The sequence below is a fragment of the Vitis vinifera genome, chromosome 10, assembly GCF_030704535.1.
Source record: "Vitis vinifera cultivar Pinot Noir 40024 chromosome 10, ASM3070453v1".
Lineage (NCBI taxonomy): Eukaryota > Viridiplantae > Streptophyta > Magnoliopsida > Vitales > Vitaceae > Vitis > Vitis vinifera.
Window position 1 is genome coordinate 3,230,824 of NC_081814.1, and position 19,436 is coordinate 3,250,259.

Below are 19,436 nucleotides of genomic sequence, written 5' to 3' on the forward strand. Positions count from 1 at the left end.
TTGATTTGATTTTAATGTTCAAAATGGGGTTGTGTCCTTTAAGCCCCCATGGCCCCAACCGCCCATTTTTGGGTTAGATGAATGAACAAGGGCCCACGTGTCAAGTGGCGAGTGAAGCCAAGTGGAAGGCTACAGGGGGAGGGAAAGTATTTTGGCGCGAACCTGCTGTATGCCTGTGTGTGCCGTATGCGGAAGACAAAGACCACAAAAGCAAAGGAGGGAGCCATCATTGATTCCCTAACTTGAAATTCAAATCTAACGGTCCTTTTTTCCACTCCTCAGTCCTCCACTTTTGCTTTATTTCCCCTATGCATATGGAATTTTGGACTCAATATCCTTTTTAATTTCTACCCACTGTGAGAGAAAAAGAACAGAATGGGGTGCTCTTAATTATCATTAATTACCCCTAAAATATGTGTTAATTAATTTGAAATTTCCTAATTATGAAATTAAAGCATGAGCAGGCTGTTGTTTTAAGTTACAATCATGACTAATTCTGTGGAAGAAGGTTGAGGGATGAGTTGGGTGTGTTTGAGTGGAAAGGATGAGAGTGGGATGAAGGGTTGGGAGTTGGGGTTTGGGGTTTGGGGTTATGGATGAGAGATGTCATAGGCATCATCTATCATACCGAAAAGGAAAAGAGACAAAAAGTAATTTTAGTGAAAATTTTATTAATAAAAAGTATGGTGGTGGATAGAACATAAGGGGGATTGAAAAATAGTTAATAAATATAAAAATAATAGATTTGGGAAATCTTGGACCACCTGATTTTGGGGGTATATAAAGAGACATGTGGAGATGGGTGAGGAAATAAAGCATCAGCAGCAGGAGCAGGAGCAGTAGAACAAATTTCAGAGCTTTTGTCTCCTTCGCTTCTTCTTTGTGGGAAGCAGAGAAGGGAATAGAATTTGAAGAAGAAGAAGAAGAAGAAGAAGAAGAAGAAGACATATTTGCAGAGAGAAAGAAAAAAGAGAGAGAGTTCTAGGGATGGGAGGAGGCGGAGGTTCACGACTGAGAAAAGCGGCAAGGAAGATGGTGACAGCTTGTGGATCCTTCTCGCGGAGGCAATCGCTGGTCGACCCTGTGCTCGGTGACACCTCCGCCGACGCCACCATTGCCACTGCCACTGCCGCAGTATGTTTGTCTCTCATTTTCTCTCTTTCTCTCTCTCTCTATTTTTTTTTTTTTGTCTTTCTTTCCTTTACTTTCCGTTCACTGTAAGCTTTTCTCTGCTCAATCAGACAATCGGTTCTAATGCTAATTTAATCTGCATTTTCTTAGAAAGAAGAAGTGATAATTGAAGAGGAGATTATTTCAATGTGATTTTTTTTTCTTTTTGCTTAGAAAATATTGTGCAGTCTGTGTGTATTTCCCTTGGACAATGTTGTGACTTGGAAAAAAAATAAAAAAATAAAAATAAAAGTGGAAAAAAGGGAAATGGGGAAGGAAGAAAGAAGTGTGATAAGGTGAGTTGTGGTGTTTGCAGATCTCGAGTTCTCCAAAGTGGGGAGGGAATGTCTCAGAGAACGCAGCTGACGAAGCAGAATCCTGCAACGCCTTGCTTACTAAGGTACCCTTTTTGTTTTTAGCCTCAGTCCCCTCTGCTTCACCCATCCCCTACCTAATCTACTCAATTCAGAAAAAGAAATGGAAAAAATGACGAAGGGAGTGACTTCATCTTTGATCTTCCTCCTCCTCCTCCTCCTCCACATTCATAGATGCTTTGTTGGTTGGTTGGTTGGTTGGTTGTCTTTCAATTTTAAAACAAAAATTAATTGATTAATTGTTTTTGTTTAAAGAAAGAGGGCAATGATTGAATTTCACGGGAGCAAATGTGGCCTGTGGGAGGCCGAGTAGCTGGAGTGGACCCCCGCCCCTCCCTTCGTCGGTCGCCTGTACGTCCCTGCTGCTGCTGCTCCTCCTCTCAAGTCCCATCTCCATACTCACACACTCTCACTCTCATCAAATAAATAAATAAATAAAATGCCCTTTCTTTTGTTTTTTTGCCTCTTCCCTCTTGAGAATCCATACCCACACCCCGCTGTGGGGCTTCAAATCTCAGCAATCCCCAAGAAATTACCCATTTATCAGATGAAAGAGGCAATTAATGTTAGGTGAAGACTAGCATGCCATTCCAAAAAGCACCTGCGCGTATGCGCTCTCCTCCCAGATGACCGACCCCACCCGCCTCTTTCTGTATGTGATTTAATTGTTTTAAACTCCGCTCTAATTTGATTTGGGCTTTAACTTCTTACTTTACCAAACAAAATAAGAAACAAAATATTTCCACGTGTAATACAGTTTGGGGTGGGGGTAAGGGTGGGTCTTCAAATTGAGTGTAGCTGTGTCTACAGACTCTACACTTTCCTTCCATCTCTTTAACCACGCCCATTTGCGGTCAATATGTTATGTTGTAAAACAAGGACCACTTTATTTACGGCAACTCTGGCGGTTTCTTTTACCTTTCCTCTCCTTTAACATATATGCCAGCAACCACACTACCCCTTTCCTTTTTCTGCCTTTTGCTTTGTGGGTTGGCTTTTTTTCTTTCTTTGTTTTGAGAGAAAAAAAATGGGTGGGTCAGAAGTAGTTGCACCCCAATTTTGATTAGCCTGCGTCCCCATTTTCTTATATTTTTATGAATACAGAACAATTTGGCAGCAAAAAGTTGTTTCAGTTCTTGCTCCTTTCCCCCCCTTTACCTCAAAATTATTGTCATGACCATGCATGTTAGTGTTGGTGTACATGTGGCTTTGTTTTGTAATTTAGTGCCTTTTATTATGTGGCAGAACTTGTGCGCAATATGTCTTGACCCCCTGAGTTACAGCACCGGCACCAGCCCAGGCCCGGCTATATTCACCGCTCAATGCTCTCATGCTTTCCACTTTGCCTGCATCTCCTCCAATGTTCGGCATGGTAGTGTCACCTGCCCCATTTGCCGTGCACATTGGACCCAGCTGCCCCGCAACCTTAATCCACCCCCTTGTTCCCTGGCTGGCAACCAAACTGATCCCATCCTCCGGATCCTTGATGACTCCATTGCCAATTTTCGGGTCCACAGGCGTTCGTTTCTACGCTCTGCTCGTTATGATGATGACGACCCTATCGAACCAGACCACTCACCAAACCATCCCCGTCTTCATCTCTCTCTCATACCCCTCCCACTCACTCACCCTACCTTTCATCCATACACGCTCAACAGTGCATTCTCCTACCTTTCTCCACTTCAAAACTTAACCAGCTCCTCATCATTATTGCCAACACCAGAACATTACACAGCAACGGGGCAAACACTTTATCATAGAGCTTATCTCTCTGTTAAATTAGCACACCAGCAAGCAACTGACTTGGTCCTAGTTGCAAGCCCCAATGGCCCTCACCTAAGGCTTCTCAAGCAATCCATGGCATTAGTCGTTTTCTCTCTTAGACCAGTTGATCGGTTGGCCATTGTCACCTACTCATCTGCTGCAGCTCGTGTGTTCCCTCTTAGGCGCATGACATCCTATGGGAAACGAACTGCTCTTCAAGTCATTGATCGGCTTTTCTATATGGGGCAAGCTGATCCAATTGAAGGGCTTAAAAAGGGTATTAAGATACTTGAAGATCGCGCCCACAAAAATCCTCAGTCATGTATCCTACACCTGTCTGACAGTCCAACCAGATCTTACCATGCCATGAACATGCAAGTGCCCATTCCAATCCACCGGTTTCATGTGGGATTTGGGTTTGGCGCTTCAAATGGATTTGTGATGCATGAATTTGAAGAGTTCCTAGCAAGATTGCTGGGAGGTGTGATCAGAGATATCCAATTGAGGATTGGGGATGATGGCCGGATTATAAGACTTGGAGAATTAAGAGGTGGTGAAGAGAGGAGAATTCCATTAGACATGGGTGATTGTGAACATGTTTGTGTGGGATACAGCTACGTGGAGGGTGGGATTGACGATTGCATCAGAACAGGGGAAACTGTGGTATGTGCGGAAGATAAGACTGAAACAAGTGAAAGTGCAGAAGTAGGAGGGGGGGATGTGAGCTTAGGTGGGAGGACTAGTAGTGTTGAAAGCTGGGATTACCATGATCCTTATATGGCAAGAAGATGGGCGAAACATTTGCATGGATACAGACTGTGAATCATATCGATGGCCAGAAAGATAAGATAGATACATACTCATCAACCATTTCCACAAGTACCGCATGTGGTGATTTAGAATTGCTTTGATGGATCCCAACTATATATTTTCTAGGAAGGTATAGAAGAAATTTGTTTGATAGTCTACTGTTTTTCCAGTTTTACCAAACTTCAGCCACAGGCAAGGATTTAATTTCATATCCCCTTGCTGTCATGGCAATTCCAATTGCAATATTATTCTTATTTTTTTACTTCTTGCCTCCTTTTTCCTTTTTCTTTTTCCTTGCTTTTTCCTGCATCATTTGATTGAGATTAGACCAGTTATCAAAGTAACTTGAGCAGAGACAAGATCTCAGTTCCAAAATTCAATGATGTATATCTTCATGAATGTGGATTTTAAGTTAACTTCACCAAAAGGACATTATGCCTTCGCGGCTAACATTGTGCTTTGTCTATGGTTGAATCATACAGGTCTTATGAAAGAACAATTTGCAAAATTGTTATGACAAGCTTGTTCACATTTTTCCTTACTTTGGCTAGTTTCCCTTGTTGTTAGTGAAAATAACTCAACATCATGAAATTAAGGCAAAACCAGTTCGACCATGTGTCTATCTGTATTTATATGGGCAGTAATCCTAGAAAGCAATTGAGGAATTAGGCATGATGATACTTACATGATAAGAAAAAGGAAATAGCAGTGATCATAATAATAGCAATGATACTCACCCTTTGTAGTGCTGTAAATCTTACAGATATGTCATTTCCAGAAATGTGATTTTAGCTGAAATTTTGAGTATTTGATAAGCCGCTGTTGCTTACATTCTCTACACAAAACAACTTTATGTCGCTAATTACAGTTGTGTGCTTGCAATTTTCTTATGCCAAAAGGACAGAAAAGAAGAACAGACATGATCAGAAAACTTTGTATTTCTTCTTATGCCTGTAAACAATCACCTGCACTGGCACGTCAATTGCAGAGAGGTACATGAAGAAGATAAGAAGCCAAAACAAAATAATAGTATGGTAAAAATTATGATACTGAGGAGAAATGTTACCTTACTCTTTTCCTGCTTGGTTTCCTTGTGGAAAGCAGTAGTATTGGATTTGCATTCCTATTGGAGAAGAACATACCTTTTATATTTCCTCCCTCCTTACAATGTACATTTATAGAGAAACAAGACTCGGAAATCTAATAAAAGATTGGCTTCTGTTGCTACAGGAACAGTGAAACGAAACAAAATTCAAGAGCACCCACAGCAGGGCTTTTACCTTAGCCTTGCCTTGAGCTAATCTCTTCTTTCCCAACAAGAACAAATTACTCGCTTCTTATTGATTCCTAATATTTGCTATGTAGAAGTCCACCACTGTCCTTGTTTCCAAAACTCCATTGTTTTGCATTACATTTATTAGATTATGGCTATAACTGCCAGCTACTCATGTCATGCATCAAAGTTAAAAGGTAAAGATATGAGTTAAGACCTGCACCATCCTGTTCCTTTTACAGTGGAACTGTTTAGCTTTCCAAAAGAGCTATCCATTCCTCAGTAATAATGCAAACCTTTATAGACCGAAGGGCAGAATGAAGCAACTGTGCAGAAAAAAATAAAATTTGCTTCAAAACATACTGAATGCGTAAACTACCAAATCCCCAGATCCTCTAGCATTAGCTTCCATAAAACAAATTCACAAACCCTGTGCATATAGGTCTATGTAAGCAGTAGAAATTCATATCCTAATCTTTCAAATTCAGTATTCAATTCTGTTTCCACTGTTGTCTTGTAGGGAAAATATCATTTATATGCTAGATGTCATTGTTTGCTATTAAAGTCCTTCCAAAGATATAAATTCCTTCCTTTTTTTTTCCTTAAAATTTGCACTAGCAGCTTGTTCTTCAACCTCTACAGGGTTGGATTCTAAATGGATATGAAACTGGATTTAGGTTTTGTAAACATGGAAGTATGGGGAATGGATCATTGCAGAAAATGAGGTTTCAAGACACGGGGCTATGGGAAATGGGGAATTACGTAAAACGTGTATCTCACAATTGTGCTTTCAGTTCAAACCTTTTTAAAAATAAAATAAAGGTCAAAGAACCACACCGGATTTGATTGGACTGTCTAGAAACATGCATGTTCAGTACTTGAAATTCTACCATGCTCTTCTCCCTTCAAAACTAGAAACCAGGTACATACACACATACATACGTACAGTTGGGTTTCTGCTAGATGACTCAAAAGTGAATGGTAGCTCAACATTTAAAGTAACAAATACAGCATAGCTCCACCTGATATGGATAGAAATTGTTGTGTTACTAACTTTGCCTTAAGAGTACTTGTCTGAATTAGCTAGGAACTGTGAGCCTCCTCATCAACCTGCAAGCATTTCATGAAAACATTAAAGAAACCGACTAGTGGCACTTGAATTTCACAAGAAGATTGAAGTACTACTCTTATGTGCCTCCTTAAAAAGCCTTGTCTACTAACCCTGCCCTGGTAAAAGTTCTAAGCTCACCAAGCCTGAGGCATAAAAAACAAGGAACATTAGAAAATGATGGGTCACTCCTCTTTTCATGGGTAGCTGGACTCAACTGCAATGCCAAATTCCTGAATTGAAATCAGAGGTCATCATATGTTCATTGAATGAACCACATATTTGAATGCAACCCTTGAAAAACCTGTCGGTTGTGCAATACAGTAAATGGAATTTTAAAGAAAGTGACTAGGTTTAGGTTGAATGGAAGGTATTTATAATGAAAGAGTAACAAAACAATGCTAATCAAATTAAAACCCTGGAAGAGACAGATTATCATACCTAAACACAAGGGTTAGAAGACAGGCAATGCTCAAAACTAGGACAAGTAACTATCATAATATCATTGCCATAGGCAACAATTGGACAATCAAGGAAGAATCTCTTTTAGGGAGGGTATTCCAAAATAAAACAGATTGATGAGCTAGAGAGTACAGACAACACCCAAAAAAAAAGGGGAAAAAGTCAAAACAGGAAGCATGAGGCTGATTCCTTTTGCATTTGAGTAAATCCACCAAAGCACTTCTTTGGTAATCACTATTTTGAAGTGTCTCAAGGCAAAAACAGGCTTCTACCACATGCTGCTCCACCACCACCACCACCACCAAAGAGCCATGCCCAAGTCAACCCCATTTCTATTTTCTATTATTATTTTTATATAAATTGTACCCCATCTTTTCCAACCCAAAAAAAAAAATGGAAATCATCAGTGTGCTGATGAGAGTAAGGACCTCCCATGTGTTTATTGCTGGAAAATTACTAAGCTGAGTTTTAGGTGGAAAATAAAACTCGTTTTTATTGTGATGAAGATGAGCACGAGAGAAAGGAACAAAATCTGATAAAGTGTGGCAGAGAAATAGTGTCTTCTTTTTAGCCTTGCCCTGTTGTCCTCCTCAACCCCAGGGAACAAAATCCCCACTTCTTTTTCTTGATACAAAGGAAAAGTCTTTCGTCTTTTGTTTTTATTTTCGTTGCCTTTTTTTTTTTTTCTTGGGATTCATCCGCCGTTGATATTAAGGAAGATGTTTCCAGGACTGATCCAAGTTCAGCCCCATGAATCGATCGTTCCTCAGGAAGATTTACGGGGCTCGAATCACCGCGGTGACCCTTGCCTCGTCTTGACTTCCGATCCCAAACCCCGCCTCCGATGGACAGCTGACCTCCATGAACGTTTCGTGGATGCCGTGACTCAGCTCGGAGGGGCTAATAGTTAGTAATTTACTACTGCTTTTTTTTTTTTTTTTTTTTTCCTTTAACAAAATTTTCTTCATTTTTGGGTTTGTTTTACTCTAGGGTTACTCTCTGATTTTCCTAAACTGCTCTGAATTTGGTTCTCTATTTATTACTGGGTGAGGATTGTTTGTGTTAAATGGGGCTTTTTTATTTGTTTGTTGTATACAGAAATAGACAGCATAATGCCCAGAAGGGATTCATGTGGCCGACTCTTGTTAGTCAGAGTTGGGAACTTGGGGGTTGAGCTTTGTTGAACTACATATAATCAATTTCCAAGTTTTGATATGCTTCTCGGTTAACCCTAGAAGCACCATGATGCATCAGCATCTGGTTCTCGACATAACAATTTATGGATTGGCCAATGTGTTCCTTTAACCATCATGGAATGCAATTATGGGGTAATATAGTTCTACAAATTAGAAATTTCGTTTTCAATTGGAATGAAACCAACTTTTGCTTTGTAGTTCACATAGTTCTCTATAGCAATGCTTGCCCTGAAGCAGAAAAAGAAGTCAACTTTTCTTGGTTCTAAGTTTAAGCTAACGAGGGCATCTTTCTGAAAGCAGTGTGCTGCTACAACACCTAAGTGTGTCCAGAGAATAAGTTTTTGATGTGGAATCACCTAAAAGGGCTTGTGGAATTGATGTCGATACATTGAGAGAAGTAATAAAGGGTCATGATGATGGAATCAACCTTAAAATTTTTGTTATCTTCAAGCCCGGGAGCACATCTCTAATGGTTTTATATGTATGTAGATCATTGTTTACGGATATATCCCATTTATAGTTAAATTTGGCTTTCTTGAGACACATCTAAATCATGCTGTACTGGGTTTGTTTGATCTGTTGGCAAATAAGCTATGATTCCACACCTAAGAAAATGTTTTGAACACTTGTTCATAGTGAACAAGTTTGCACTCAAACTATGTTGCAAGATGAGAGGACCTCCAAGGACACTTACTCTGTGGGGTCAATATTCTCATTGACAGTGTTAAAATCGTAGTGTCTGTCGGGGTTTGTTCACTCTTGAGTTCAGGCAAATCTAAATTTCTGTTTGTGAGGAAAAGAAGGTTAGTTGCCTTCTCCTAGCAGAGGGCATTCAAATTCAATGTGGGTGCTATTCTTCAGCAACAGTTAGAATTTAGGGTTTTGAAGATATTTTACATGTTCTATTAAAAAACTTGTCTCAAAAAGCGGTGGGGGGGAAGGAATCCTTTCTTGTTTTCTGGTGTTAAGTGATTTTACAATTGTCATTAATTAGTGAAGCAACAGTTCTATTGGGCCCTTAGAGATATGCTCATCTTATTAGTACCTCAATGAAAGTAGAAGTTACTTAATGCTTCACTCCTCTTACAAGATTTAATTCGTCCCCAGTGGTAGTCTTCTTTTCTGTTAGGATTTTCAGGTTCATTTTTAGAAGCTCTTCTACGCAATGTGAATTGCATCAATGTTCTTTTTTGAAAATATTTGCTTCTAAAAATTAAGACCTGCAGGAAGGAATGAGTGAATAATTATTCATTTTGTATTCCCCATTTCTTTTGATGCGAAGCTTTTCCCTCTTTGTCCAACTTGATGCTCATTTAGGAATAAATACTTCTTATTATGGGCATCTTTGCTAGGTTTATATTTTAATTGTGATCTCAAGTGAGAGTGTAGGAATCAAGCCCTTTTAGTGGTATTTGACAAAGTGGGCTTTGGGTTGCCATGGGTTTCAAGCCTTTGTTTGTGGCATATTTGTTTTTTATTGGTTTTTAACTTTTTATCTGATGAATAGTGTATATAGGCGATTACTCAATGTCCATGGTGGACTTCATTGATTGGTTGAGCTGTAAGTAGGGAGAGACTATTTTTTTTGTCTCTCTCCACTTCATATGCACTTTTGGTGTCTTTGTATGCACCTTGGATACTTTTGTGCGCTCCTTTGTTAGTTGCTTTTAATAGATTTGATCTTTGCCTATAAAAAAAACTTTTTATTTGATGATATTATGTTTTCCCCCAACATCATCCTTTCTTCAATGCACATGCTGATGGCATATCTGTTGGTTGGAATTCAAAAATGCCTATTCCCAACTATATACAGCTTACATGAATTGTCATCTGGTTTATCCAAGGCCTTCCTTTTTTTTTTTGTTCGTTTGGCTAAATACACCCTTTGTTCTAAGTTTACGAAGATGATTAGCATTCTGACGATGCTATGAAAATATTTTCAGAAGCTACTCCGAAGGCAATCATGCGGACAATGGGTGTAAAAGGACTGACTCTCTTCCATCTAAAGAGTCACCTCCAGGTTTCTTTTCATTATTGCATTATCTTGATGATAGCAGACAATTGAAACTTTGATATCTTCATTATTAATTTATTATTCTTGCTGCTTTGTAGAAATACAGACTAGGTAAGCAATCAGGGAAGGATATGGGTGAGGCACCCAAAGATGGTAAATTTTCTTATACCTCCCTCTATACACTCTTTGATCATGTATTTCAGCACTCAGAATTTTACTATTTTGACTCCTTTTGGCTACGACAAAGAACAGTCTCTTTCTCTCTCTCACACACACACACTCACACTTGAAGGTGAAATGGTTTGGGACCTTTGGGCTTCTTTAATTATACACTAGCAACTGATTATCTTTGAATAGGATATCGGTTTTGGAACTCTTTCTCTCTCATGTAAAACCAAAATTGGCCTGTCAGAGTAAAGAAATTTGAAGTGAAATGAGTTGACTGATTATCCTTGAATAATATTATATGATATTGGTTTGGGAAACTCTCTCTTTCTCTCTTTCCAGCTGTCAGGGTAAAGAAAATTTGAAAGCAAAGTGCATTTAGGTTTCTTTTATTATACACCAGCAACTGATTATCTTTTAATAGGATACTGGTTTGGGGAAAGTAGAGTCCAGTGATAAGATTCTTAATTTTTAAATTGACTTCTTTTGCTACTAAATGGAAGGAATCTCAGCTTCATACCTTTCAGAAAGCCCCGGCACTAGTAATTCTTCTCCAAACTTGCCAACTTCTGATATAAATGAGTAAGATTGAACTTCCATCCATTCTTCAGAACTTTTGTAACACCTGTTTAGGTATCATAATCGATTTATAAAGTTTGAAGTTACTAAATTCTTCAAGGGAATGAATTTCATGTTTAGGGGTTATGAAGTCAAGGAAGCACTGAGAGTCCAAATGGAAGTGCAAAGTAAACTACATCTGCAAGTTGAAGTAAGCATCCTTCCTTTTTAGAGAGCTGGATTTCTTTGGATTACCATGATGCTGAGTGTTTCAGAGTGCACTTGGTCAGGTGAAAGTGGGATTTGCTGTGGATAGGGAATATATTTAGTTGAGAAATCTGATTTGATTTGATCTGATCTTTTTCCTTCTTCTTTTTTTCCCTTTGATTTTTCACCTAGCATTAGCATGATTATCCTCAATAAGGCTTAACGGCAACTTACATACACAAAATTATAACTAGTTCAGAGGAAAAGTAAACTTGTTATTCCACAAGGTAGTCTGTGGACTGGATACCTGGCTTCATGTGCCAGTTGAGTTAATATGTCTTAGTTATGCAGGCTGAGAAGCACTTGCAGATTCGGCAGGATGCAGAACGAAGATATATGGCCATGCTTGAGAGAGCTTGTAAGATGCTTGCTGATCAATTTATAGGAGGTGCAGTTATAGATACGGACAAACAGAAACTTCAAGGATTGGGGGCTACAACACCCACAAGTTCCTCACAGAATTTACTTGGCTTCTATTCTCTACAATCTGGTGAGTTGGTCAGATTGCATGGCCCTGAAGATGAAGTGCTACCTAGTCTCCATCCCCAGAGGACCGATTGTTCCACTGAAAGCTGCTTGACTTCACACGAGAGTCCTGCAGGGTTGCCTCTGGAAGGATCTCCTGCAGGTGGGAAGAAAAGGATGCTAAGCTTGGACTCAATGACTGCGTCGTTGATTTGGAGTGAAGCCAAAATGAGAACCCAAGATGTCAATGTGCCTCAAGTTGAAACCCATGGAATCGCTGGATATGGCCTTTAAATGCTCAAATTTCTGATTGATGATGAGAACATTGGTGACCTGTTCTGATTCATTAGGTTGGCAGAATAGAAGTGGAATCCACTTGTTCCAAGCTGTAAATTGAAGCTGCTAGTGGTTTAATATTAAGACCAGTTGCTCTGATTATGCCAAATCTAATTTGTTTCTACAGATTCTCAGACGCCAATCTTAACTTCATGCATTTCTCCTCGGTTACTATTGTTAAAAACGCTTTTCTTTTCTTCTCTTTTCTTTTCGTTTTTTCTCTTCTTTTCCTTTTGTTTTGATGATCTATATCCAGAGAGTAGTTAGACTTTGGGTCCTGATCTCTATTGTGGTAGAGTTGTTGTGGATAGAAGCAAATTCGGGTGCCAGGAGCCAGGAAAACAAGGCATCTTGCATGCCCAGTGAAGAACGTGGAGAATAACTCATGAAGAAATGGCTCTTCTTTAGCTCTCAAAATTGTATTCCACTGCTAACAGAGCTTAATACCTGGGAAGCAAGGAAGACCCACTAGGCTGTTCTTGGATGTCATGGCAGCTACTGTTAACAAATATGGTTAACTCATAACACTAATCTTTTCCATTTCGGGTCCCAATACAGCATCCAATCCATTTGCTTCGATACGTACAAGAACAATCAAATTGTATTTGTATTTACATCGAACAACTTAGATTTTATTATATACTTTCAACATTTTGGATCAAAAGTTTGATGACAAATTAAACCCTAAAATTATCCTTTGGGTAAACCTTTGCCCGAAAACCATGGATCAACAAACTAGGGCCCAGTGAATGAATTTGAGTGGGAATTGGAAGTCAAATGCTTGTTTCCCTGTCCAAACAAAGATGCCTTCTCCAAACGAACCAAACCACCATGCCACTCATCCTGTCCTATTCATCGCCCATGATATTTAGTCTTGTCCAAATCCCCCCTTCCCTTTCCACTCCTATCTTTTAAATATCATCAACACATTAAAATTAGAAAGGAAAAAAGGAGGGAGAGAGCATGGTTGGATGGAGAGAAAATCCCAAGCATGTTGGTTTGAAAGAGGGAAGAGACGAAAATGGGACATTGCATTGGCCGGAAATATAAAGAGAAACGCATGGAATATGATTCCGTCAAAGCCGGTCATCATACTAGGACTGTGACCGGGCCTTGGAACGGTCAGACGGGCAGCCTCGTATAGGTGACCCGGGCAGTTTTATTTTTATTTATTTATTTTATCCTAGTCTTTTGTCTTTGTCTTTGAATGACCAAACTCCATGATTGGTTGTTTGGCTAACCTCATACCCTGTTTGGTTCCGTGGAAAAACAAGATTGATTCTGGAAAACAATTTTTTTTTCACAGTTCTCAAACCACCGTTCCAAACCAGTTTAGTAGATGGTGGCCAACTCCACGAGGGAACACAAGAGGGAATGAAGGGTGGAATCCGGGCTACTCGTCCAACGAATCTGAATCAAATTTGAGTGGCCAGGTTTATTCGAGGGCTCTCTCTTGGATTATAGATCTTGGGGTGGGTTCTATTTCTTAGCCCTTTTTGTTCCCTGTGTTGGTTTTGTTTAGTAATTGTTAAGATTGTTGATTCCTTGACTCTTGAATTTCTTGGTTTGTGATAATTGTATGGAGCTCTACTTCACTTTTTGGTGAATTGACGGAAATATGTCAGCTGCCGGTGGGTCGAATTTTAGGTTTTCCAGGACAATACCTATGTTTATAACCAAAGTTCTAGCTCATGCTTATGGGGGTTTTTGTTTCTGTAGCCCTAATTATATCAACTGATAACTTAGGATTTGAAACGTTGAACTTTTGAAGATTGGGTTTTGTGATAAATGTTACTTCTTTGTAATTGAGGAACCAAATGAAACATAATCTACTGATTCCCCTTTGAAGTGTCAACCAAAGAAACCGAGCCAGCTGAATCAACTTATACTCCATTGAATCCGTTCTATCATTGGTGTTATTTCCATCCTTAATTATTTCACCAGTTGAGGATCCTTGTTGCTTTATCTATATGATTTTTATTCTCAATCTGGTCCATCTCTTGGGTGGCTTCAGCTTTTAGCCAAGCTTGTTTGCATGGAGGGTGTGGGGTTTGGGTGAAAGGGATATGGGGTTGCATTTATATGGATCATGTAATGAGCCACTCTTGTGTGGCTCCTGTTCCAAGTCATGCTCTTTTTTCTGTTCTGGAACTATTGAGTAAAATTCTCAAACACCTGACATTAGCATATCATTAGTCCTGATGTCATTGTTATGCCTTTTGATTTCTACCTTCTTCTATTCATTTATCATTAGTCACTGTGTTTATGGCTTTTCCTTTTAAGAGATTAACAATGAAGTATTTATGTTTCAGATGCTAATGTTTGACTTAATATAAACATCACCTGCTCTGTTTTAACCTTTGACCTTTGAATTAGTTTTTGTTACTCAAACTGTAGAAGAAAGATAAGAAAATTGGAGGAGGCTGGAAGTTAAAATGGTAACACCTTGCATAGATATGAAAGATTTAAACTTTTTAACATCTGACTTCAAGTCAAGCTTTGATTCCCAGAAGTTGAATTAACTCTATAGTTCCATTTGGATTTTGGAAACTATAAGGGAAGGGTAATGGAAAAGAAAAAGGTGGAAAAGAAAGAAAATAAAAAAGAAATGAAAACAGAAAGCAAATTGAGCCCAGTAAATTTTTCATGAACTCTTTTCCAACTTCCTTCACTTCTTTATACAGAGAATAAATTTTAAAATGTCTTCATTTCCACAAATTTTCTATCAAAACCAAACGAGAGAAATTGATTTTCATAGTTCTTTTTCCTTCCACTGATAATTTCCAATATTCAAACCAAGCCTAGAAATTTAAAATTTTCAATGTAATACAATTAATTTTAAAATTCATAAAACAAACACTTGATTGGTTCGATTTTCACTATTTTAATAATTTTCTTTGACTCTTTTCTAACTGATAACTTAGAGTTTGGGGGATGGGAGTGTATTAGGGTGGATGATATGGATGGCCTCAAATTTCTGTCTCTCTCTTCAATTTTAACTAAGCTTGAGAGGTGCATATTAGACTTCTGTGTTTTTGCTTTCTCTCACTCTTCTTGGATGAAAACATTTGTTATTTTTTTCTTCCTTTCATTGTTTTAATTCTTTTCAAGATGGGGTTATGTTGATTCTGTCCTTGACTGGGAGGCGTCTAATCTGTTCTGTTTGTCTTCTTTCATTTCAGTTGGTTTAGGCAGCAGCAGGTTATACTTGGGTCACGGATACAAATTTAGCTTCTGAAATCAAAAGGTTTGCTGGCTTGCTGTCTGACATCTACATTCCCCAAGTTTCATAGTTTAGTAGGCCAGAAAAAAGTTAACGATCTTGGAAGTTCCATTTCTGCAGTCTAGCTTTCTTTAAGTTTCTGAAAGCATGAAAAGATTGAAGTTTCTTCTTTCCTCCTGGAATGGTATATGTATCTCTTTACCATTTGTATGATGTACTGTTACCTAATCCATTTCCCTTACCCTTATCATGCCATAATCTCAAAACTTTACTTGTTCTGTGGAACCAATATGATAGAGACCGTTCCATCGATACTAACAAGAAATAAGAGGATGATCCTTGGGTTGGATTGTGTTGAATGTTGTATATTCACAGGATTAGGATAGCTAATCCAAGTCTGTTTATAGATTTCGCCTATAAACCTGCAGGATGGCCAGTTAGCCCAGTTTCAAATAGGTTTGAGTTTACCTAAAGGCATAAGGGTCTCATGTCAAGCAAATAAAAAATCATAAACAAGTGGGCAGTGTTGGGTTGAGTCACCCTGCTGATCAGAAACTTGCCATGCTAACTGTTGCCTAAGGGGCAGAAAATCTTAATCATTTCCTTTTTCTTGAGGCATAGATTCTATAATGTTAATTTTATTTCCTTTTTTTTTCCCTAATGTATATGGATGTAGTAGTTAAATTGGAAATGTTCTAAAAGATTTTTTTTCATGCTTTTGATAACTTCCTGGATTCATGTTTCTAGATAAATGACAAATGTATCAACCTAAGGCTGTTCCTAGTCCAAGTTTAGTTCACAACAACTCGTTAGTTCATGGTCAGCATTCAGATTGTGGTGCCAACACAATGGATCCCATCAATGGAGGAAACAGTCTCAACAACAACCCTAGTCTCGCTTCAAAGCAACGATTGCGTTGGACTCATGAGCTTCATGAACGCTTTGTTGATGCTGTTGCACAACTTGGTGGTCCAGACCGTGAGTTGCATCCTCTATCTTGCTGATTGGATTTTGTTTTTAGTTTTTCTGTTCGTCTTCTTTTCCCTCAATATATTTTTTAGCAATTATGAATAATGTTTTTATACTGCCTGTTCATAAGCGTAGTGGACTAGGGTGCTGTTATGGAGTTCCTCAGCTGTCATAAGACATTATTTCTTAAAAAACTTTCCTAAGCATCTTTCTTATGTAAATTTTAGATTATTTATTCTCATAAAATTCTTGCAGAAAAAAGAAGTGTTTTTACCATGAAAGACTTAATGGAAAAGTTAGCTGTTGTTACTACCTAAATTAGTGGAAACAAAAGTTGCGCTTAGTGCTTAGATATGCTTGATGGCCTCAAATACTCAGCAATTTAATACATGTGAAATCTAGTGCAAACTGATGGTTTTCAAACTCTATTTAGATTCTAGAAGTAGAAGACATTGAACCATGTGAGCAGCTAAATTAAGGCTCCAGAAACTCACTTAAGTGCATGGAAATTCAAATTTTTCATATGAGCAATACATTGAGTTTCATAAATGAAATTTATCCATGTAACAGTGTTGTAAGAGGTGTCTTTTTGTCTTTTTCAGGGGCTACACCCAAAGGTGTCCTTAGAGTCATGGGTGTGCAAGGTTTAACAATATACCATGTCAAAAGCCATTTGCAGGTATATATTTGCTGATTCATTCTGGTGCAGAACTTTCTGTTCCAGGTCCTTTCTTGATGTTCTTGATTCTCCTTTGTGATTTTTTATTCTGCTATACTGATTCATCCAGAAATATCGACTTGCAAAGTACCTTCCGGACTCATCATCTGATGGTATGCATATCTGATTTCCTGCAGTTTCTTTTAAAGATTATTACCAACCAACAATAAATTAGGCAGGTTTTCTGTATTGATAAATATATACAATAGATGGCTTAGAATAGAACCCTCTGTACGATGATCAAATATTGATACTTCAATAAATTGTTAATGCAAGGGAAAAAAGCTGACAAGAAAGAGTCTGGGGATATGCTTTCCAGTTTGGATGGTTCTTCGTGAGTAGCTTCCACTTTTGCTTGTGCTTTTTATTTGTTTGGCTACTTGTAGACAAATAGATTTACATGATATACATTCTCATTGGCACCTATCTAGTATATCTTTAATTTACCTGTAGAGAATAGATATTCAAAATCATGCCATGGGATATAAACATGTCAGACATGCATGAAGTTGGGAATTTTGATTGAAAAAAATCGAATTCTTATAAGTTGAATATATTTTTTACTCTGTTCAGAAATGGAGAGAGTTGCCAACCATTAAAATACTCCCATTTTTTTATATATCCTCATCCAAAACATTATTCAGATTGAATGACCCCAAGCTTTTAATGTGTTTCTTCTGTGGGCTCGTGTAAGACAATGCATCCACCAACTTAGAAAAGCAGACTACCATACATCGTAATCATATAATGCAATATCTGGCTGTGTTTACACACTATGTGACATGAGAAGGATGTGTTCTTTCTGTCTGCAGTGGGATGCAAATTACTGAGGCACTCAAGCTGCAGATGGAGGTGCAAAAGCGACTGCATGAGCAATTGGAGGTATGTTTTCTCTTTGAGATCTTATTTATCACTTTAAATGCATATGTTATTATTAGGATTTTATTATATTATCATTTAAAATTAATGAAATCCCAGTATGGTAAAATGAGGAGAAAACTGAATTGGAGGTCTGTAGCCTGTAGGTAGTCCAAAACTGTAAGGCAAAACCAAGAGACTTGATTCTTTAATAGATGTGTTCTCACATGTTTTACAGCAACACGAGAAGACCAATCTTTGAAGAGATGTGTTAGAAAACATGCTGTATAGGATGAAATTTCAACAACTATTTAATGTAATTTATAATAGTAGAATAAGCTATTAAGGTATAGTATGTAAATATGCTCCAGGCAGAGTTAAAAAAGCCTTACCCAGCTTTTTGGTTGCCTAAAGATTGCAAGTTGTCATTCTGCTGAAAATTTTTAGGATTCATGTGAGCAAAAACTAGAAGCAAAATAGTGTAGGGATGCAAATTAATCTCCTTTGTTTCTGAAGCGGTGCCTGAATGTGACCAGGCACCAGAAATTGAGATGAGCAGAACTCTTATTGAACAAATTATTTCTGTGAATTTGACTACAACAGGTGCAAAGACAGCTTCAGTTGCGAATAGAAGCCCAAGGAAAGTACTTGAAGAAGATAATAGAAGAGCAACAGCGACTCAGTGGGGTTATTACAGAAGTGCCTGGTTCCGGAGTTCCTGTCCCAGTATCAGGTGACAACTGTCTAGAATCCGACAAGACTGACCCAGCAACTCCTGCACCAACCTCGGAGGGGCCCCTCCTAGATAAGGCTGCGAAGGAAACTGCTCCAGCCAAGAGTCTTTCAATAGATGAATCTTTTTCATCCCATCATGAGCCACTGACACCAGATTCCGGTTGCCATGTCAATTCCCCTGGTGAGAGCCCAAAAGGTGAGAGATCAGTGAAGAAGCAGCGGGTGAGCATAGGTGCAGCATATGCCAAACAAGAGATGGTTCTTACGCACCAGATACTAGAGTCAAGCTTAAGTTCCTCCTTCCATCAACCACATTCAGTTTTTCTGAACAGAGATCAATTTGATCCTCAAGCAGGGATATCAATCAGCAATGAAGACCAACTGGAAAAGGTTCCAAGCAGCAATCACTAGGTCAGTATGCTGCATGGTATTTTCTGGGCTTAATTTATACCCTGTATGTGTAGTTGCTAGGAAAAAAATTTCATTAGGTCAAGGAACCAATGTTGAGTTTAGATGTCATGAGACAATTAGGTTTAAGACACTTTTATTGGAACTTACTCTTTTTTTTAGAAAAAAAAAAAAACCTGGGGTTTCATCAAATGAGATGATTACTGTGTACAGGGGTGGAGATGTGATTGAGATAACCGTAAACCCCATTGGGTATTGCATCATTTATAATGTTGGATGCTTCTATTTCATTAACTTTGGTAGATGAGAGAACATCCTGATTAGCCAAATGATCTTGCCTGGCTGATTTAAGTACCATGCCCTGTTAGGCCATCTTTTCCCATGGTAAGTTGCTAGAGAGAGCATGTTGAAATAATCTAAACATTAACTTACTGTACAGTTTTAAGATCAAATATAACTCGAGTGTCGTATAAAAAGAGAATCGGATCAAAACATTTCCAATTTGATGACAAAAGATGGGCTTCTGCAACATTACAAAGGGTTACCAGCAGCAGTAGTCGGTT

At 38.4% G+C, this 19,436-nt stretch overlaps 3 protein-coding genes across 10 annotated transcripts; all 3 read left to right on the forward strand.

Moving 5' to 3' along the window:
• The first annotated feature begins 797 nt into the window (after positions 1–797).
• LOC100253188 (hypothetical protein) lies at positions 798–4,380 on the forward strand. The gene is made up of 3 exons (XM_002269654.5): positions 798–1,134; positions 1,487–1,570; positions 2,790–4,380. Exons 1-3 carry the CDS (start codon positions 988–990, stop codon positions 4,128–4,130), a joined length of 1,572 nt encoding a protein of 523 aa, XP_002269690.3. The 5' UTR covers positions 798–987; the 3' UTR covers positions 4,131–4,380.
• Positions 4,381–7,081: 2,701 nt separating this feature from the next.
• Positions 7,082–12,159, forward strand: LOC100253272 (protein PHR1-LIKE 2). 3 transcript variants are annotated; one of them, XM_059740319.1, is made up of 6 exons: positions 7,082–7,867; positions 10,101–10,177; positions 10,270–10,324; positions 10,840–10,918; positions 11,036–11,105; positions 11,453–12,159. In XM_059740319.1, exons 1-6 carry the CDS (start codon positions 7,681–7,683, stop codon positions 11,918–11,920), a joined length of 936 nt encoding a protein of 311 aa, XP_059596302.1. In that variant the 5' UTR covers positions 7,082–7,680; the 3' UTR covers positions 11,921–12,159. The 3 variants fall into 3 exon arrangements, with proteins under 3 accessions (XP_059596302.1, XP_059596304.1, XP_059596303.1); XM_059740321.1 differs by having other exon boundaries at positions 7,099–7,867; positions 10,849–10,918; XM_059740320.1 differs by having other exon boundaries at positions 7,099–7,867; positions 10,104–10,177.
• A 638-nt stretch (positions 12,160–12,797) lies between these two features.
• LOC100248144 (myb family transcription factor PHL7) lies at positions 12,798–19,167 on the forward strand. Of its 6 annotated transcripts, none has more exons than XM_010648783.3 (9): positions 12,799–13,106; positions 13,269–13,434; positions 15,145–15,209; positions 15,933–16,163; positions 16,757–16,833; positions 16,943–16,985; positions 17,149–17,206; positions 17,685–17,754; positions 18,334–19,167. In XM_010648783.3, exons 4-9 carry the CDS (start codon positions 15,944–15,946, stop codon positions 18,874–18,876), a joined length of 1,011 nt encoding a protein of 336 aa, XP_010647085.2. In that variant the 5' UTR covers positions 12,799–13,106; positions 13,269–13,434; positions 15,145–15,209; positions 15,933–15,943; the 3' UTR covers positions 18,877–19,167. The 6 variants fall into 6 exon arrangements, with proteins under 6 accessions (XP_059596299.1, XP_010647085.2, XP_010647088.2 ...); XM_010648786.3 differs by having other exon boundaries at positions 17,158–17,206; XM_059740316.1 differs by having other exon boundaries at positions 12,798–13,434.
• Positions 19,168–19,436: the final 269 nt, after the last annotated feature.